The following is a 21,006-nucleotide window of genomic DNA, read 5'->3' on the forward strand; positions in this document are numbered from 1 at the left end:
ATGAGGGTATAACACTAGTGACAGCAAAGTATAACAATAATCAGATGAGGGTATAACACTAGTGACAGCAAAGTATAACAACAGTCAGATGAGTGTATAACACTAGTGACAGCAAAGTATAACAATAATCAGATGAGTGTATAACACTAGTGACAGCAAAGTATAACAATAGTCAGATGAGGTTATAACACTAGTGACAGCAAAGTATAACAATAATCAGATGAGGGTATAATACTAGTGACATCAAGGAATAACAAAAGTAGATGAGGATATAACACTAGTGACAGCAGGGTATAACAATAGTCAGATGAGTGTATAACACTAGTGACAGCAAAGTATAACAATAATCAGATGAGGGTATAACACTAGTGACAGCAAAGTATAACAATAGTCAGATGAGGGTATAAAACTAGTGACAGCAAAGTATAACAATAATCAGATGAGTGTATAACACTAGTGACAGCAGGACATAACAATAGTCAGATGAGGAAATAAGAATAGTCAGATGAGGGAATAACACTAGTGACAGCAGGACATAACAATAGTCAGATGAGTGTGTAATACTAGTGACAGCAGGGCAAAACAATAGTCAGATGATGGTATAACACAAGTAACAGCAGGGTATAACAGTAGTCAGGTGAGGGTATAACACTACTGACAGCAGGACATAAAACTAGTCAGATGAGGGTATAACACTAGTAACAGTTGGGTATAACAATAGTCAGATGAGTGTATAACACTAGTGACAGCAGGACATAACAATAGTAAGATGAGGGTATAACACTAGTGACAGCAGATTATAACCATAGTCAGATGAGGGTGTAATACTAGTAACAGTTGGGTATAACAATAGTCAGATGAGGGTATAACACTACTGACAGCAGGGTATAACAATAGTCAGATAAGGGTATAACACTAGTGAAAGCAGGGTATAACAATAGTCAGATGAGGGTATAACACTAGTGACAGCAGATTATAACAATAGTCAGATGAGGGTGTAATACTAGTAACAAAATGGTATACACAATAGTCAGCTGAGGGTATAACACTAGTGACAGCAAAGTATATCAATAGTCAGATGAGGGTATAACACTTGTGACAGCAAAGTATAACAACAGTCAGATGAGTGTATAACACTAGTGACAGCAAAGTATAACAATAGTCAGATGAGTGTATAACACTAGTGACAGCAAAGTATAACAATAATCAGATGAGGGTATAACACTAGTGACAGCAAAGTATAACAACAGTCAGATGAGTGTATAACACTAGTGACAGCAAAGTATAACAATAGTCAGATGAGGGTATAACACTAGTGACAGCAAAGTATAACAATAATCAGATGAGTGTATAACACTAGTGACAGCAAAGTATAACAATAGTCAGATGAGGGTATAACACTAGTGACAGCAAAGAATAAGAATAATCAGATGAGGGTATAACACTAGTGACAGCAAAGTATAACAACAGTCAGATGAGTGTATAACACTAGTGACAGCAAAGTATAACAATAGTCAGATGAGGGTATAACACTAGTGACAGCAAAGTATAACAATAATCAGATGAGTGTATAACACTAGTGACAGCAAAGTATAACAATAGTCAGATGAGGGTATAACCCTAGTGACAGCAAAGTATAACAATAATCAGATGAGTGTATAACACTAGTGACAGCAAAGTATAACAATAGTCAGATGAGGGTATAACACTAGTGACAGCAAAGTATAACAATAATCAGATGAGGGTATAACACTAGTGACAGCAAAGTATAACAACAGTCAGATGAGTGTATAACACTAGTGACAGCAAAGTATAACAATAATCAGATGAGTGTATAACACTAGTGACAGCAAAGTATAACAATAGTCAGATGAGGTTATAACACTAGTGACAGCAAAGTATAACAATAATCAGATGAGGGTATAATACTAGTGACATCAAGGAATAACAAAAGTAGATGAGGATATAACACTAGTGACAGCAGGGTATAACAATAGTCAGATGAGTGTATAACACTAGTGACAGCAAAGTATAACAATAGTCAGATGAGTGTATAAAACTAGTGACAGCAAAGTATAACAATAGTCAGATGAGGGTATAATACTAGTGACATCAAGAAATAACAAAAGTAGATGAGGGTATAACACTAGTGACAGCAAAGTATAACAACAGTCAGATGAGTGTATAACACTAGTGACAGCAAAGTATAACAACAGTAAGATGAGTGTATAACACTAGTGATAGCAAAGTATAACAATAATCAGATGAGTGTATAACACTAGTGACAGCAGGGTATAACAATAGTCAGATGAGGGTATAACACTAGTGACAGCAAAGTATAACAATAATCAGATGAGTGTATAAAACTAGTGACAGCAAAGTATAACAATAATCAGTTCAGATGAGGGTATATCACTAGTGACAGCAAGGAATAACAAAAGTAGATGAAGGTATAACACTAGTAACAGCAGGGAATAACAATAGTAGATGAGTGTAAAACACTAGTGACAGCAAGGAATAACAAAAGTAGATGAGGGTATAACACTAGTAACAGCAGGGTATAACAATAGTCAGATGAGTGTATAACACTAGTGACAGCAAAGTATAACAATAGTCAGATGAGTGTATAACACTAGTGACAGCAGGGTATAACAATAGACAGATGAATGTATAACACTAGTAACAGCAGATTATAACAATAGTCAGATGAAGGTGTAATACTAGTAACAAAAGGGTATAAACAATAGTCAGATGAGTGTATAACACTAGTGACAGCAGGGTATAACAATAGTCAGATGAGGGTATAACACTAGTGACAGCAGGGTACAACAATAGATTAGAGTATAACAATAGCGAATATGTTGCAAACAAGGTGCAATTAATTTATTTTACCAGGTTTTTCTGGAATCTTGTTCTCTTTGGACACATCTTTTTCTTTTGGCACGGAAAATAATTCTGGTTTTCCGGGTTTTTCCCCATCTGGCTTATCTCCCTCAGACTCCGTTGCTTCTTCAGACTTGTTCTCTTCCTCAGACTCTTCAGCTTGCTCCGATTCATCTTTTTCATCAGACTCCTCTCCAACAGAATCTTCTGGCAACAAAAGTGAAAGCAGGGCAAAATAATAGTCAGATGAGGGTATAAAATTAGTGACAGCAGGGTATAACAATAATCAGATGATGGTATAACACTAGTGACAGCAGGGTATAACAATAGTCAGATGAGGGTATAGCACTAGTGACAGCAGGACATAACAATAGTCAGAAGAGGGTATAACACTAGTGACAGCAGGACATGAAAATAGTCAGAAGAGGGTATAACACTAGTGACAGCAGGGTATAACAATACTCAGATGAGGTTATAACAGTAGTGACAACAGGACAAAACAATAGTCAGATGGGGGTATAACAATAGTCAGATGAGGGTATAACACTATTGACAGCAGGACATAAAAATACTCAGATGAGGTTATAACAGTATTGACAACAGGACAAAACAATAGTAAGATGGGGGTATAACAATAGTGACAACAGGGTATAACAATAGTCAGATAAGGGTATAACACTACTGACAGCAGGGTATAACGATAGTCAGATCAGGGTGACAGCAGGACTTAACAATAGTCAGATGAGGGTATAACAATAGAGACAGCAGGGTATAACAATAGTCAGATGAGGGTATAAGACTGACAGCAGCATATAACAATAGTCAATTGAAAGTATAACACAAGTGGCAGCAGAACATAACAATTGTCAGATGAGGGTACAACACTAGTGACAGCAGGGTATAACAATAGTCAGGTGAGGGTATAACACTAGGGACAGCAGGACATGGCAATAGTCCGATGAGGGTGTAACACTAGTGACGGAAGGGAAAACCAATAGCCAGAAGAGGGTATAACACTAGTGACAGCAGGGTATAAAAATAGTCAGATAAGGGTTCAACACTAATGATAACAGGGTATAACAATAGTTAGATGAGGGTATAATACTAGTGACAGCAGGGTATAAAAATAGTCAGATAAGGGTACAACACTAATGATAACAGGGTATAACAATAGTGAGATGAGGGTATAACACTAGTGACAGCAGGACATAACAATAGTCAGATGAGGAAATAAGAATAGTCAGATGAGGGAATAACACTAGTGACAGCAGGACATAATAGTCAAATGGGGATATAAAAATAGTCAGATGAGGGAATAACACTAGTGACAGCAGGACATAACAATAGTCAGATGATTGTGTAATACTAGTAACAGCAGGGCAAAACAATAGTCAGTTGATGGTATAACACTAGTGACAGCAGGGTATAAAAATAGTCAGATAAGGGTTCAACACTAATGATAACAGGGTATAACAATAGTTAGATGAGGGTATAATACTAGTGACAGCAGGGTATAAAAATAGTCAGATAAGGGTACAACACTAATGATAACAGGGTATAACAATAGTGAGATGAGGGTATAACACTAGTGACAGCAGGACATAACAATAGTCAGATGAGGAAATAAGAATAGTCAGATGAGGGAATAACACTAGTGACAGCAGGACATAATAGTCAAATGGGGATATAAGAATAGTCAGATGAGGGAATAACACTAGTGACAGCAGGACATAACAATAGTCAGATGATTGTGTAATACTAGTAACAGCAGGGCAAAACAATAGTCAGTTGATGGTATAACACTAGTGACAGCAGGGTATAACAATAGTCAGGTGAGGGTATAACACTACTGACAGCAGGACATAAAACTAATCAGATGAGGGTATAACACTAGTTACAGCAGGACATAACAATAGTCAGATGAGGAAATAAGAATAGTCAGATGAGGGAATAACACTAGTGACAGCAGGACATAACAATAGTCAGATGAGGAAATAAGAATAATCAGATGAGGGTATAACACTAGTGACAGCAGGACATAACAATAGTCAGATGAGGACATAAGAATAGTCAGATGAGGGAATAACACTAGTGACAGCAGGACATAACAATAGTCAGATGAGTGTGTAATACTAGTGACAGCAGGGCAAAACAATATTCAGTTGATGGTATAACACTAGTGACAGCAGGGTATAACAATAGTCAGGTGAGGGTATAACACTACTGACAGAAGGACATAAAACTAATCAGATGAGGGTATAACACTAGTAACAGTTGGGTATAACAATAGTCAGATGAGGGTAAAACACTAGTGACAGCAGATTATAACAATAGTCAGATGAGGGGGTAATACTAGTAACAGTTGGGTATAACAATAGTCAGATGAGGGTATAACACTAGTGACAGCAGGGTATAACAATAGTCAGATAAGGGTATAACACTAGTGACAGCAGGGTATAACAATAGTCAGATGAGGGTATAGCACTAGTGACAGCAGATTATAACAATAGTCAGATGAGGGTGTAATACTAGTAACAAAAGGGTATACACAATAGTCAGATGAGGGTATAACACTAGTAGTGAAAGCAAAGTATAACAATAGTCAGATGAGGGTATAACACTTGTGACAGCATAGTATAACAACAGTCAGATGAGTGTATAACACTAGTGACAGGAAAGTATAACAATAGTCAGATGAGTGTATAACACTAGTGACAGCAGGGTATAACAATGGTCAGATGAGTGTATAACACTAGTGACAGCAAAGTATAACAAAAGTAGATGAGGGTATTACACTAGTAACAGCAGATTATAACAATAGTCATATGAAGGTGTAATACTAGTAACAAAAGGGTATAAACAATAGTCAGATGAGTGTATAACACTAGTGACAGTAAAGTATAACAATAGTCAGATGAGGGTATAGCAGGAGGGATAGCAAAGTATAACAATAGTCAGATGAGTGTATAAAACTAGTGACAGCAAAGTATAACAATAGTCAGATGAGGGTATAACACTAGTGACAGCAAAGTATAACAATAGTCAGATGAGTGTATAACACTAGTGACAGCAAAGTATAACAATGGTCAGATGAGGGTATAACACTAGTGACAGCAAAGTATAACAATAGTCAGATGAGTGTATAACACTAGTGACAGCAAAGTATAACAATAGTCAGATGAGGGTATAAAACTAGTGACAGCAAAGTATAACAATAGTCAGATGAGGGTATAACACTAGTGACAGCAAGGAATAACAAAAGTGGATGAGGGTATAACACTAGTAACAGCAGATTATAACAAAAGTCAGATTAGGGTGTAATACTAGTAACAAAAGGGTATAAACAATAGTCAGATGAGGGTATAACACTAGTGACAGCAAAGTATAACAATAGTCAGATGAGGGCAAACAAGGTGCAATTAATTTATTTTACCAGGTTTTCCTGGAATCTTGTTCTCTTTGGACACATCTTTTTCTTTTGGCACGGAAAATAATTCTGGTTTTCCGGGTTTTTCCCCATCTGGCTTCTCTCCCTCAGACTCCTTTGCTTCTTCAGACGTGTTCTCTTCCTCAGAATCTTCAGCTTGCTCTGATTCATCTTTTTCATCAGATTCCTCTCCAACAGAATCCTCTGGCAACAAAAGTGAAAGCAGGGCAAAACAATAGTCAGATGAGGGTATAACACTAGTAACAGCAGGGTATAACAATAGTCAGGTGAGGGTATAACACTACTGACAGCAGGGAACAACAATAGTCAGATGAGGGTGTAATACTAGTAACAAAAGGGTATAAACAATAGTCAGATGAGGGTATAACACTAGTGACAGCAAAGTATAACAATAGTCAGATGAGGGTATAACATTAGTAACAGTTGGGTATAACAATAGTCAGATGAGTGTATAACACTAGTGACAGCAGGACAAAACAATAGTCAGATGAGGGTATAACACTAGTGACAGCAGGGTATAACAATAGTAAGATGAGGGTATAACACTAGTGATAGCAGATTATAACAATAGTCAGATGAGGGTGTAATACTAGTAACAAAAGGGTATAAGCAATAGTCAGATGAGGGTATAACACTAGTGACAGCAGAGTATAACAATAGTCAGATGAGTGTATAACACTAGTGACAGCAAGGAATAACAATAGTCAGATGAGTGTATAACACTAGTGATAGCAAAGCATAACAATAGTCAGATGAGTGTATAACACTAGTGACAGCAAAGTATAACAATAGTCAGATGAGGGTATAACACTAGTGACAGCAGGGTATAACAATAGTCAGATGAGTGTATAACACTAGTGACAGCAAGGAATAACAATAGCCAGATGAGTGTATAACACTAGTGACAGCAGGGTATAACAATAGTCAGATGAGGGTATAACACTAGTGACAGCAGGATATAACAATAGTCAGATGAGTGTATACCACTAGTGACAGCAAAGTATAACAATAGTCAGATGAGTGTATAACACTAGTGACAGCAGGGTATAACAATAGTCAGATGAGTGTATAACACTAGTGACAGCAAAGTATAACAATAGTCAGATGAGTGTATAACACTAGTGATAGCAGGGAATAACAAAAGTCAGATGAGGGTATAACACTAGTGACAGCAGGACATAACAATAGTCAGATGAGGGTATAACACTTGTGACAGCAAAGTATAACAATAGTCAGATGAGTGTATAACACTAGTGACAGCAAGGAATAACAATAGTCAGATGAGTGTATAACACTAGTGACAGCAGGGTATAACAATAGTCAGATGAGGGTATAACACTAGTGACAGCAAGGAATAACAATAGTCAGATGAGTGTATAACACTAGTGACAGCAGGGTATAACAATAGTCAGATGAGTGTATAACACTAGTGACAGCAAAGTATAACAATAGTCAGATGAGTGTATAACACTAGTGACAGCAGGGTATAACAATAGTCAGATGAGGGTATAACACTAGTGAAAGCAGGGTATAACAATAGTCAGATGAGTGTATAACACTAGTGACAGCAAAGTATAACAATAGTCAGATGAGTGTATAACACTAGTGACAGCAGGGTATAACAATAGTCAGATGAGGGTATAACACTAGTGAAAGCAGGGTATAACAATAGTCAGATGAGTGTATAACACTAGTGACAGCAAAGTATAACAATAGTCAGATGAGGGTATAACACTAGTGACAGCAAAGTATAACAATAATCAGATGAGGGTATAACACTAGTGACAGCAAAGTATAACAACAGTCAGATGAGTGTATAACACTAGTGACAGCAAAGTATAACAATAGTCAGATGAGGGTATAACACTAGTGACAGCAAAGTATAACAATAATCAGATGAGTGTATAACACTAGTGACAGCAAAGTATAACAATAGTCAGATGAGGGTATAACACTAGTGACAGCAAAGTATAACAATAATCAGATGAGGGTATAATACTAGTGACATCAAGGAATAACAAAAGTAGATGAGGATATAACACTAGTGACAGCAGGGTATAACAATAGTCAGATGAGTGTATAAAACTAGTGACAGCAAAGTAGAACAATAGTCAGATGAGGGTATAACACTAGTGACAGCAAAGTATAACAATAATCAGATGAGGGTATAATACTAGTGACATCAAGGAATAACAAAAGTAGATGAGGATATAACACTAGTGACAGCAGGGTATAACAATAGTCAGATGAGTGTATAAAACTAGTGACAGCAAAGTAGAACAATAGTCAGATGAGGGTATAACACTAGTGACATCAAGAAATAACAAAAGTAGATGAGGGTATAACACTAGTGACAGCAAAGTATAACAACAGTAAGATGAGTGTATAAAACTAGTGACAGCAAAGTATAACAACAGTAAGATGAGTGTATAACACTAGTGATAGCAAAGTATAACAATAATCAGATGAGTGTATAACACTAGTGACAGCAGGGTATAACAATAGTCAGATGAGGGTATAACACTAGTGACAGCAAAGTATAACAATAATCAGATGAGGGTATATCACTAGTGACAGCAAGGAATAACAAAAGTAGATGAAGGTATAACACTAGTAACAGCAGGGAATAACAATAGTAGATGAGTGTAAAACACTAGTGACAGCAAGGAATAACAAAAGTAGATGAGGGTATAACACTAGTAACAGCAGGGTATAACAATAGTCAGATGAGTGTATAACACTAGTGACAGCAGGGTATAACAATAGTCAGATGAATGTATAACACTAGTAACAGCAGATTATAACAATAGTCAGATGAAGGTGTAATACTAGTGACAGCAAAGTATAACAATAGTCAGATGAGTGTATAACACTAGTGACAGCAAGGAATAACAATAGTCAGATGAGTGTATAACACTAGTGACAGCAGGGTATAACAATAGTCAGATGAGGGTATAACACTAGTGACAGCAAGGAATAACAATAGTCAGATGAGTGTATAACACTAGTGACAGCAGAGTATAACAATAGTCAGATGAGGGTATAACACTAGTGACAGCAGGACATAACAATAGTCAGATGAGTGTATAACACTAGTGACAGCAGGGTATAACAATAGTCAGATGAGTGTATAACACTAGTGACAGCAAAGTATAACAATAGTCAGATGAGTGTATAACACTAGTGACAGCAAGGAATAACAATAGTCAGATGAGTGTATAACACTAGTGATAGCAGGGTATAACAATAGACAGATGAGTGTATAACACTAGTGACAGCAAGGAATAACAATAGTCAGATGAGTGTATAACACTAGTGACAGCAAGGAATAACAATAGTCAGATGAGTGTATAACACTAGTGACAGCAAGGAATAACAATAGTCAGATGAGTGTATAACACTAGTGATAGCAGGGTATAACAATAGACAGATGAGTGTATAACACTAGTGACAGCAAGGAATAACAATAGTCAGATGAGTGTATAACACTAGTGATAGCAGGGTATAACAATAGTCAGATGAGGGTATAACACTAGTGACAGCAGGGTATAACAATAGATTAGAGTATAACAATAGCGAATATGTTGCAAACAAGGTGCAATTAATTTATTTTACCAGGTTTTCCTGGAATCTTGTTCTCTTTGGACACATCTTTTTCTTTTGGCACGGAAAATAATTCTGGTTTTCCGGGTTTTTCCCCATCTGGCTTATCTCCCTCAGACTCCGTTGCTTCTTCAGACGTGTTCTCTTCCTCAGACTCTTCAGCTTGCTCCGATTCATCTTTTTCATCAGACTCCTCTCCAACAGAATCTTCTGGCAACAAAAGTGAAAGCAGGGCAAAATAATAGTCAGATGAGGGTATAAAATTAGTGACAGCAGGGTATAACAATAATCAGATGATGGTATAACACTAGTGACAGCAGGGTATAACAATAGTCAGATGAGGGTATAGCACTAGTGACAGCAGGACATAACAATAGTCAGAAGAGGGTATAACACTAGTGACAGCAGGACATGAAAATAGTCAGAAGAGGGTATAACACTAGTGACAGCAGGGTATAACAATACTCAGATGAGGTTATAACAGTAGTGACAACAGGACAAAACAATAGTCAGATGGGGGTATAACAATAGTCAGATGAGGGTATAACACTATTGACAGCAGGACATAAAAATACTCAGATGAGGTTATAACAGTATTGACAACAGTACTGTGACGAAACCAATCTCGCCACTGTACATTGGAGGGCCTGTTATGGAACATTCTTTGGGCTGGAGGTACATGGGCTTAAGGATACCCAGAGACTGCATGGAAATATGGAATTTTATATGCTGGACACCGCATGTACTTTCATAACTCTGTCTTATGTCTATGTCACCCTGTATCCATAAATACAGGATGGGTACAGGGTGTGAGTGCACCTTTTGGGAGCAATTGTGACTCTATAAAGCAATTGGGCATAAAAGACTTTATAGCTAATAAGAACTGTTCCTATATTCTGTAATAAGATGTATTCTATGTATGTTTCAGATCTGATTGTGTCTCAGGAGTCTGTCTGGGTAAACTGATTGTGTCCTTGTGTGATTATGTTAACTAGACTGCCCAACATCAGATTGTCTGAGTAAACGTTCTTCCCTAGTTAATTAACTTAATATGTTAATCTGTTTTACCTGTGAATAGACAATTGTTAGAGGTTTGATGCATTGTTCATATGTTTGCTTTACTGTTAAACCAATGCCCTTTGTAACCTGAACCCAGGGTGTATAAATCTGTGTGCTGCCTTGAAATAAAGGATATATTCTGTTTAAACCTGAAAACTGGCTGGTTTGTGAATTGCTGATTCCCTATGCAGGACGTTGTTCCCTGGTATTAACCCTTGGTACACTGTTGGTACCGTAACATTGGTGGCAGCGACGGAATGAACCTTATCGCCCAGAAGAGCAACTACACAAGCCAGTAACCTCAGGAAGAGGGGGATTATTACAATACTGACTAAGATGGAAAAGAGAAAAGTAAATTTTGCAGCTTTTAAAAACTTCCTGGAAACAGAAGGAGAGATTGATGGGTACCTTGCGGATTTTGAGAGGCAATGTGCACTACACAAGGTACCCGCAGAGGACTGGGTCATGATATTATCTGGAAAATTATCCGGCCGGGCCAGAGAGGCTTTTTGGGCCATTCCAGATGAGGAAGTCGGGGATTATAATACTGTAAAAGAGGCTCTGCTCTCCAGGTATGCGGTTACACCGGAGGCATACCGGAGACGGTTCAGAGACACTGTTAAATTAGCTGGAGATTCCTACCTTGAGTGGGCATGTAAGGTGCACCACACAGCAGCTCACTGGATAGCGGGGTGCCAAGCCATATCTGGGGAAGAGGTGCTGCAGCTATTCCTGTTGGAACATTGCTTCGACAAATTACCCGCAGGAGTTCGAGAGTGGGTTCGGGACCGTAAACCCTCCACCCTGCAGGAAGCGGCTCGCTTGGCAGATGAGTATACGGATGCCCGCAAACTGGACACTGCTACCACTAAGCCCCCTGCTAGAGTGGAGTACAGACCCCCAGTCACCCCAGCAGCTGCCAGTTACCAAACCCCGGCGCACCACTATACCACACGGCCTCCGGCCACGAACTACCCTCAGAGAGCCCTGCGGTGCTACTCACAACCTATTCGGTGCTTTAGATGTAAGCAACTAGGGCACAAAAGACCAGAGTGTCCCCTAAACGCAGCGAACCAAGCGCAGTCCTGGAGAAGACCCGCCGGCGGAATCCCACGTAATCCTCAGCCTGCGGCCCGCTACGTAGAGGCGCAAGAATGCTGGAGCATCCTACATGAGGCAGACCTTGTGCAAGCTGCCCACCGGAATAACCGGCAACTGGTTAAAGTGAATGGGAAGAAGGTCAGTGGTCTACGGGATACTGGTGCTACCATGACCTTGCTTCAAAAGAACTTGGTGTCTGAGAAACAGTACACTGGAGACACTGTGGCTGTGAGGGTAGCAGGGGGCGATGTGTTCAGCCTACCTGTTGCCAGGGTACATTTGGATTGGGGAGTGGGCGCTAGACCTGTGAATGTGGGGGTCAAGAAGGACTTACCTGCTGATGTTCTTCTTGGAAATGACTTGGCCCCCCTTGTTTCTGCCTATGCTCCTATGGGTCCCGCTGATGTTAACTCTGTGACTACCCGTGCTCAGATCCGTGCAGCAGAGACTGACCCACCTGCTGCTAAGCCCCAGGACGCTGAGCTCAGTAAATCTCTATCCGCTATTGATATGTGGAGGTCCCGTTACAATGCGCTGATGAAGGAGAAGAGGAGCGCAGAGGAAAAAGCATGTTTAGAACAGGAATCTCTGCTAGACAAGCTGCACCGACAGACTGCAGAAAACACCAGCTTGAGAGTGGAACATAAAACATTAAAGACAAACTTAGTGACACTGGAGGAGAAGCTGACGCTGGCTCATAGTGAGGTGCAGCAACTCAAGGGCACCCTATGTCAGTATGAAGGGATTGTGGATACCTATAAAGAGCAGGTACAGAAAACTCGTAAAGAAGCTGATGGGATTTTGAAGGACTGTTTGGCCCTGGTCTGGGCACTGAGGAATTTGAACCCTTGTTTGTATGGACAGGAATTCTCTCTCATAACGGGAATACAGATGGATTGTCCCAGCAAACTGACATGCCTACCAGGCGCTCTGGTGGTATATGGCACAGTATATACCCTGGACAGCCGAGCATGACAAACCAGAGGGAGAGGAGTTTGATGGTCCTGTCCCCCAGCAACACGGCTGTTTAGCCAAAGGGGAGACGATTGGTATCCCCCTCCAGCAGCACAGCTATGTATCCGAAGGGGAGACAGTCGGTCTTCCCCTCCAGCAACCAGGCTCCCACCAGGCTACTTCCATGGTAGTGCTGGCACCCGGGCAGAGTACAGCTGGTCTCTGCCCACCTCGCAACCCACCAATTCAGCGTACCAGTCCCCCACACAGCTGTGGTGAGGCACCTGGACATGGACAAGTTTTCCCCGTACTCAGGTGTAGTAACCATTTATTGTGGGTGGGCTGTACTACTAATTGTGTTTTATGGGTGGGTTGCTGGACTAACCAGGGCACTGACCGGCAGGAGGTCGGATACCCTGTTAGTCTGTTTGGAAAAGGGGAGAGATGTGACGAAACCAATCTCGCCACTGTACATTGGAGGGCCTGTTATGGAACATTCTTTGGGCTGGAGGTACATGGGCTTAAGGATACCCAGAGACTGCATGGAAATATGGAATTTTATATGCTGGACACCGCATGTACTTTCATAACTCTGTCTTATGTCTATGTCACCCTGTATCCATAAATACAGGATGGGTACAGGGTGTGAGTGCACCTTTTGGGAGCAATTGTGACTCTATAAAGCAATTGGGCATAAAAGACTTTATAGCTAATAAGAACTGTTCCTATATTCTGTAATAAGATGTATTCTATGTATGTTTCAGATCTGATTGTGTCTCAGGAGTCTGTCTGGGTAAACTGATTGTGTCCTTGTGTGATTATGTTAACTAGACTGCCCAACATCAGATTGTCTGAGTAAACGTTCTTCCCTAGTTAATTAACTTAATATGTTAATCTGTTTTACCTGTGAATAGACAATTGTTAGAGGTTTGATGCATTGTTCATATGTTTGCTTTACTGTTAAACCAATGCCCTTTGTAACCTGAACCCAGGGTGTATAAATCTGTGTGCTGCCTTGAAATAAAGGATATATTCTGTTTAAACCTGAAAACTGGCTGGTTTGTGAATTGCTGATTCCCTATGCAGGACGTTGTTCCCTGGTATTAACCCTTGGTACACTGTTGGTACCGTAACAAGGACAAAACAATAGTAAGATGGGGGTATAACAATAGTGGCAACAGGGTATAACAATAGTCAGATAAGGGTATAACACTACTGACAGCAGGGTATAACGATAGTCAGATCAGGGTGACAGCAGGACATAACAATAGTCAGATGAGGGTATAACAATAGAGACAGCAGGGTATAACAATAGTCAGATGAGGGTATAACACTGAAAGCAGCATATAACAATAGTCAAATGAAAGTATAACACAAGTGGCAGCAGAACATAACAATTGTCAGATGAGGGTACAACACTAGTGACAGCAGGGTATAACAATAGTCAGGTGAGGGTATAACACTAGGGACAGCAGGACATGGCAATAGTCAGATGAGGACATAAGAATAGTCAGATGAGGGTACAACACTAGTGACAGAAGGGAAAACCAATAGCCAGAAGAGGGTATAACACTAGTGACAGCAGGGTATAAAAATAGTCAGATAAGGGTACAACACTAATGATAACAGGGTATAACAATAGTGAGATGAGGGTATAACACTAGTGACAACAGGACATAACAATAGTCAGATGAGGAAATAAGAATAGTCAGATGAGGGAATAACACTAGTGACAGCAGGACATAATAGTCAAATGGGGATATAAGAATAGTCAGATGAGGGAATAACACTAGTGACAGCAGGACATAACAATAGTCAGATGATTGTGTAATACTAGTGACAGCAGGGTATAACAATAGTCAGGTGAGAGTATAACACTACTGACAGCAGGACATAAAACTAATCAGATGAGGGTATAACACTAGTTACAGCAGGACATAACAATAGTCAGATGAGGAAATAAGAATAGTCAGATGAGGGAATAACACTAGTGACAGCAGGACATAACAATAGTCAGAAGAGGAAATAAGAATAATCAGATGAGGGTATAACACTAGTGACAGCAGGACATAACAATAGTCAGATGAGGACATAAGAATAGTCAGATGAGGGAATAACACTAGTGACAGCAGGACATAATAGTCAAATGGGGATATAAGAATAGTCAGATGAGGGAATAACACTAGTGACAGCAGGACATAACAATAGTCAGATGAGTGTGTAATACTAGTGACAGCAGGGCAAAACAATAGTCAGGTGAGGGTATAACACTACTGACAGCAGGACATAAAACTAATCAGATGAGGGGGTAATACTAGTAACAGTTGGGTATAACAATAGTCAGATGAGGGTATAACACTAGTGACAGCAGGGTATAACAATAGTCAGATAAGGGTATAACACTAGTGCCAGCAGGGTATAACAATAGTCAGATGAGGGTATAGCACTAGTGACAGCAGATTATAACAATAGTCAGATGAGGGTGTAATACTAGTAACAAAAGGGTATACACAATAGTCAGATGAGGGTATAACACTAGTAGTGACAGCAAAGTATAACAATAGTCAGATGAGGGTATAACACTTGTGACAGCAAAGTATAACAACAGTCAGATGAGTGTATAACACTAGTGACAGCAAAGTATAACAATAGTCAGATGAGTGTATAAAACTAGTGACAGCAAAGTATAACAATAGTCAGATGAGTGTATAACACTAGTGACAGCAGGGTATAACAATGGTCAGATGAGGGTATAACACTAGTAACAGCAGATTATAACAATAGTCATATGAAGGTGTAATACTAGTAATAAAAGGGTATAAACAATAGTCAGATGAGTGTATAACACTAGTGACAGCAAAGTATAACAATGGTCAGATAAGGGTATAGCAGTAGTGACAGCAAAGTATAACAATAGTCAGATGAGTGTATAAAACTAGTAACAGCAAAGTATAACAATAGTCAGATGAGGGTATAACACTAGTGACAGCAAAGTATAACAATAGTCAGATGAGGGTATAACACTAGTGACAGCAGATTATAACAAAAGTCAGATTAGGGTGTAATACTAGTAACAAAAGGGTATAAACAATAGTCAGATGAGGGCAAACAAGGTGCAATTAATTTATTTTACCAGGTTTTCCTGGAATCTTGTTCTCTTTGGACACATCTTTTTCTTTTGGCACGGAAAATAATTCTGGTTTTCCGGGTTTTTCCCCATCTGGCTTCTCTCCCTCAGACTCCTTTGCTTCTTCAGACGTGTTCTCTTCCTCAGAATCTTCAGCTTGCTCTGATTCATCTTTTTCATCAGATTCCTCTCCAACAGAATCCTCTGGCAACAAAAGTGAAAGCAGGGCAAAACAATAGTCAGATGAGGGTATAACACTAGTAACAGCAGGGTATAACAATAGTCACGTGAGGGTATAACACTACTGACAGCAGGGAACAACAATAGTCAGATGAGGGTGTAATACTAGTAACAAAAGGGTATAAACAATAGTCAGATGAGGGTATAACACTAGTGACAGCAAAGTATAACAATAGTCAGATGAGGGTATAACACTAGTAACAGCAGGGTATAACAATAGTCAGGTGAGAGTATAACACTACTGACAGCAGGGAACAACAATAGTCAGATGAGGGTGTAATACTAGTAACAAAAGGGTATAAACAATAGTCAGATGAGGGTATAACACTAGTGACAGCAAAGTATAACAATAGTCAGATGAGGGTATAACATTAGTAACAGTTGGGTATAACAATAGTCAGATGAGTGTATAACACTAGTGACAGCAGGACAAAACAATAGTCAGATGAGGGTATAACACTAGTGACAGCAGGGTATAACAATAGTCAGATGAGTGTATAACACTAGTGACAGCAAAGTATAACAATAGTCAGATGAGGGTATAACACTAGTGACAGCAGGATATAACAATAGTCAGATGAGTGTATAACACTAGTGACAGCAGGGTATAACAATAGTCAGATGAGTGTATAACACTAGTGACAGCAAAGTATAACAATAGTCAGATGAATGTATAACACTAGTGACAGCAGGGTATAACAATAGTCAGATGAGGGTATAACACTAGTGACAGCAAGGAATTAACAATAGTCAGATGAGTGTATAACACTAGTGATAGCAAAGCATAACAATAGTCAGATGAGTGTATAACACTAGTGACAGCAAAGTATAACAATAGTCAGATGAGTGTATAACACTAGTGACAGCAAAGTATAACAATAGTCAGATGAGTGTATAACACTAGTGACAGCAAAGTATAACAATAGTCAGATGAGTGTATAACACTAGTGATAGCAAAGCATAACAATAGTCAGATGAGTGTATAACACTAGTGACAGCAAAGTATAACAATAGTCAGATGAGTGTATAACACTAGTGACAGCAAAGTATAACAATAGTCAGATGAGTGTATAACACTAGTGACAGCAGGGTATAACAATAGTCAGATGAGGGTATAACACTAGTGACAGCAAGGAATAACAATAGCCAGATCAGTGTATAACACTAGTGACAGCAGGGTATAACAATAGTCAGATGAGTGTATAACACTAGTGACAGCAGGGTATAACAATAGTCAGATGAGTGTATAACACTAGTGACAGCAAAGTATAACAATAGTCAGATGAGTGTATAACACTAGTGACAGCAGGGTATAACAATAGTCAGATGAGTGTATAACACTATTGACAGCAAAGTTTAACAATAGTCAGATGAGTGTATAACACTAGTGACAGCAAGGAATAACAATAGTCAGATGAGTGTATAACACTAGTGATAGCAGGGAATAACAAAAGTCAGATGAGGGTATAACACTAGTGACAGCAGGACATAACAATAGTCAGACGAGGGTATAACACTTGTGACAGCAAAGTATAACAATAGTCAGATGAGTGTATAACACTAGTGACAGCAAGGAATAACAATAGTCAGATGAGTGTATAACACTAGTGACAGCAGGGTATAACAATAGTCAGATGAGGGTATAACACTAGTGACAGCAAGGAATAACAATAGTCAGATGAGTGTATAACACTAGTGACAGCAGGGTATAACAATAGACAGATGAGTGTATAACACTAGTGACAGCAAGGAATAACAATAGTCTGATGAGTGTATAACACTAGTGGCAGCAGGGTATAACAATAGTCAGATGAGGGTATAACACTAGTGAAAGCAGGGTATAACAATAGTCAGATGAGTGTATAACACTAGTGACAGCAAAGTATAACAATAGTCAGATGAGTGTATAACACTAGTGACAGCAGGGTATAACAATAGTCAGATGAGTGTATAACACTAGTGACAGCAAAGTTTAACAATAGTCAGATGAGTGTATAACACTAGTGACAGCAAGGAATAACAATAGTCAGATGAGTGTATAACACTAGTGATAGCAGGGTATAACAATAGACAGATGAGTGTATAACACTAGTGACTGCAAGGAATAACAATAGTCAGATGAGTGTATAACACTAGTGACAGCAAGGAATAACAATAGTCAGATGAGTGTATAACACTAGTGACAGCAAGGAATAACAATAGTCAGATGAGTGTATAACACTAGTGATAGCAGGGTATAACAATAGACAGATGAGTGTATAACACTAGTGACTGCAAGGAATAACAATAGTCAGATGAGTGTATAACACTAGTGACAGCAAGGAATAACAATAGTCAGATGAGTGTATAACACTAGTGACAGCAGGGTATAACAATAGTCAGATGAGGGTATAACACTAGTGACAGCAAGGAATAACAATAGTCAGATGAGTGTATAACACTAGTGACAGCAAAGTATAACAATAGTCAGATGAGTGTATAACACTAGTGACAGCAGGGTATAAAAATAGTCAGATGAGTGTATAACACTATTGACAGCAAAGTTTAACAATAGTCAGATGAGTGTATAACACTAGTGACAGCAAGGAATAACAATAGTCAGATGAGTGTATAACACTAGTGATAGCAGGGAATAACAAAAGTCAGATGAGGGTATAACACTAGTGACAGCAGGACATAACAATAGTCAGACGAGGGTATAACACTTGTGACAGCAAAGTATAACAATAGTCAGATGAGTGTATAACACTAGTGACAGCAAGGAATAACAATAGTCAGATGAGTGTATAACACTAGTGACAGCAGGGTATAACAATAGTCAGATGAGGGTATAACACTAGTGACAGCAAGGAATAACAATAGTCAGATGAGTGTATAACACTAGTGACAGCAGGGTATAACAATAGACAGATGAGTGTATAACACTAGTGACAGCAAGGAATAACAATAGTCTGATGAGTGTATAACACTAGTGGCAGCAGGGTATAACAATAGTCAGATGAGGGTATAACACTAGTGAAAGCAGGGTATAACAATAGTCAGATGAGTGTATAACACTAGTGACAGCAAAGTATAACAATAGTCAGATGAGTGTATAACACTAGTGACAGCAGGGTATAACAATAGTCAGATGAGTGTATAACACTAGTGACAGCAAAGTTTAACAATAGTCAGATGAGTGTATAACACTAGTGACAGCAAGGAATAACAATAGTCAGATGAGTGTATAACACTAGTGATAGCAGGGTATAACAATAGACAGATGAGTGTATAACACTAGTGACTGCAAGGAATAACAATAGTCAGATGAGTGTATAACACTAGTGACAGCAAGGAATAACAATAGTCAGATGAGTGTATAACACTAGTGACAGCAGGGTATAACAATAGTCAGATGAGGGTATAACACTAGTGACAGCAAGGAATAACAATAGTCAGATGAGTGTATAATACTAGTGACAGCAGAGTATAACAATAGTCAGATGAGGGTATAACACTAGTGACAGCAGGACATAACAATAGTCAGATGAGTGTATAACACTAGTGACAGCAGAGTATAACAATAGTCAGATGAGTGTATAACACTAGTGACAGCAAAGTATAACAATAGTCAGATGAGTGTATAACACTAGTGACAGCAAGGAATAACAATAGTCAGATGAGTGTATAACACTAGTGATAGCAGAGTATAACAATAGTCAGATGAGGGTATAACACTAGTGACAGCAGGACATAACAATAGTCAGATGAGTGTATAACACTAGTGACAGCAGGGTATAACAATAGTCAGATGAGTGTATAACACTAGTGATAGCAGGGTATAACAATAGACAGATGAGTGTATAACACTAGTGACAGCAAGGAATAACAATAGTCAGATGAGTGTATAACACTAGTGACAGCAAGGAATAACAATAGTCAGATGAGTGTATAACACTAGTGATAGCAGGGTATAACAATAGACAGATGAGTGTATAACACTAGTGACAGCAAGGAATAACAATAGTCAGATGAGTGTATAACACTAGTGATAGCAGGGTATAACAATAGACAGATGAGGGTATAACACTAGTGACAGCAGGGTATAACAATAGATTAGAGTATAACAATAGTGAATATGGTGCAAACAAGGTTCAATTAATTTATTTTACCAGGTTTTCCTGGAATCTTGTTCTCTTTGGACACATCTTTTTCTTTTGGCACGGAAATTAATTCTGGTTTTCCGGGTTTTTCCCCATCTGGCTTCTCTCCCTCAGACTCATTTGCTTTTTCAGACGTGTTCTCTTCCTCAGACTCTTCAGCTTGCTCTGATTCCTCTTTTTCATCAGACTCCTCTCCAACAGAATCCTCTGGCAATAAAAGTGAAAGCAGGGCAAAACATTAGTCAGATGTTTTGCAGGGTATAACAATAGTCAGATGAGGGTATAACACTAGTGACAGCAGGACATAATAATAGTAAGATACAGGTATAACACTAGTGACAGCAGGGAATAACAATAGTCAGATGAGGGTATAACACTAGTGACAGCAGGACATAATAATAGTAAGATACAGGTATAACACTTGTGACAGCAGGGAATAACAACAGTCA

General features: G+C 38.9%; 1 protein-coding gene across 1 annotated transcript in view; it reads right to left on the reverse strand.

Annotated features, from left to right (window-relative positions):
• LOC128666133 (cilia- and flagella-associated protein 251-like) overlaps positions 1-21,006 on the reverse strand; it is a 185,650-nt gene that overhangs the window by 152,179 nt on the left and 12,465 nt on the right. The window contains exons 4-8 of the mRNA XM_053720555.1: positions 20,567-20,764; positions 16,182-16,379; positions 9,947-10,144; positions 6,317-6,514; positions 2,893-3,090 (exon numbers count right to left, since the gene is read on the reverse strand). Coding sequence (XP_053576530.1) covers positions 2,893-3,090; positions 6,317-6,514; positions 9,947-10,144; positions 16,182-16,379; positions 20,567-20,764 — 990 coding nt within the window. The remainder of the gene's footprint in view (positions 1-2,892; positions 3,091-6,316; positions 6,515-9,946; positions 10,145-16,181; positions 16,380-20,566; positions 20,765-21,006) is intronic.

This window comes from Bombina bombina, chromosome 7 (genome assembly GCF_027579735.1).
Source record: "Bombina bombina isolate aBomBom1 chromosome 7, aBomBom1.pri, whole genome shotgun sequence".
Lineage (NCBI taxonomy): Eukaryota > Metazoa > Chordata > Amphibia > Anura > Bombinatoridae > Bombina > Bombina bombina.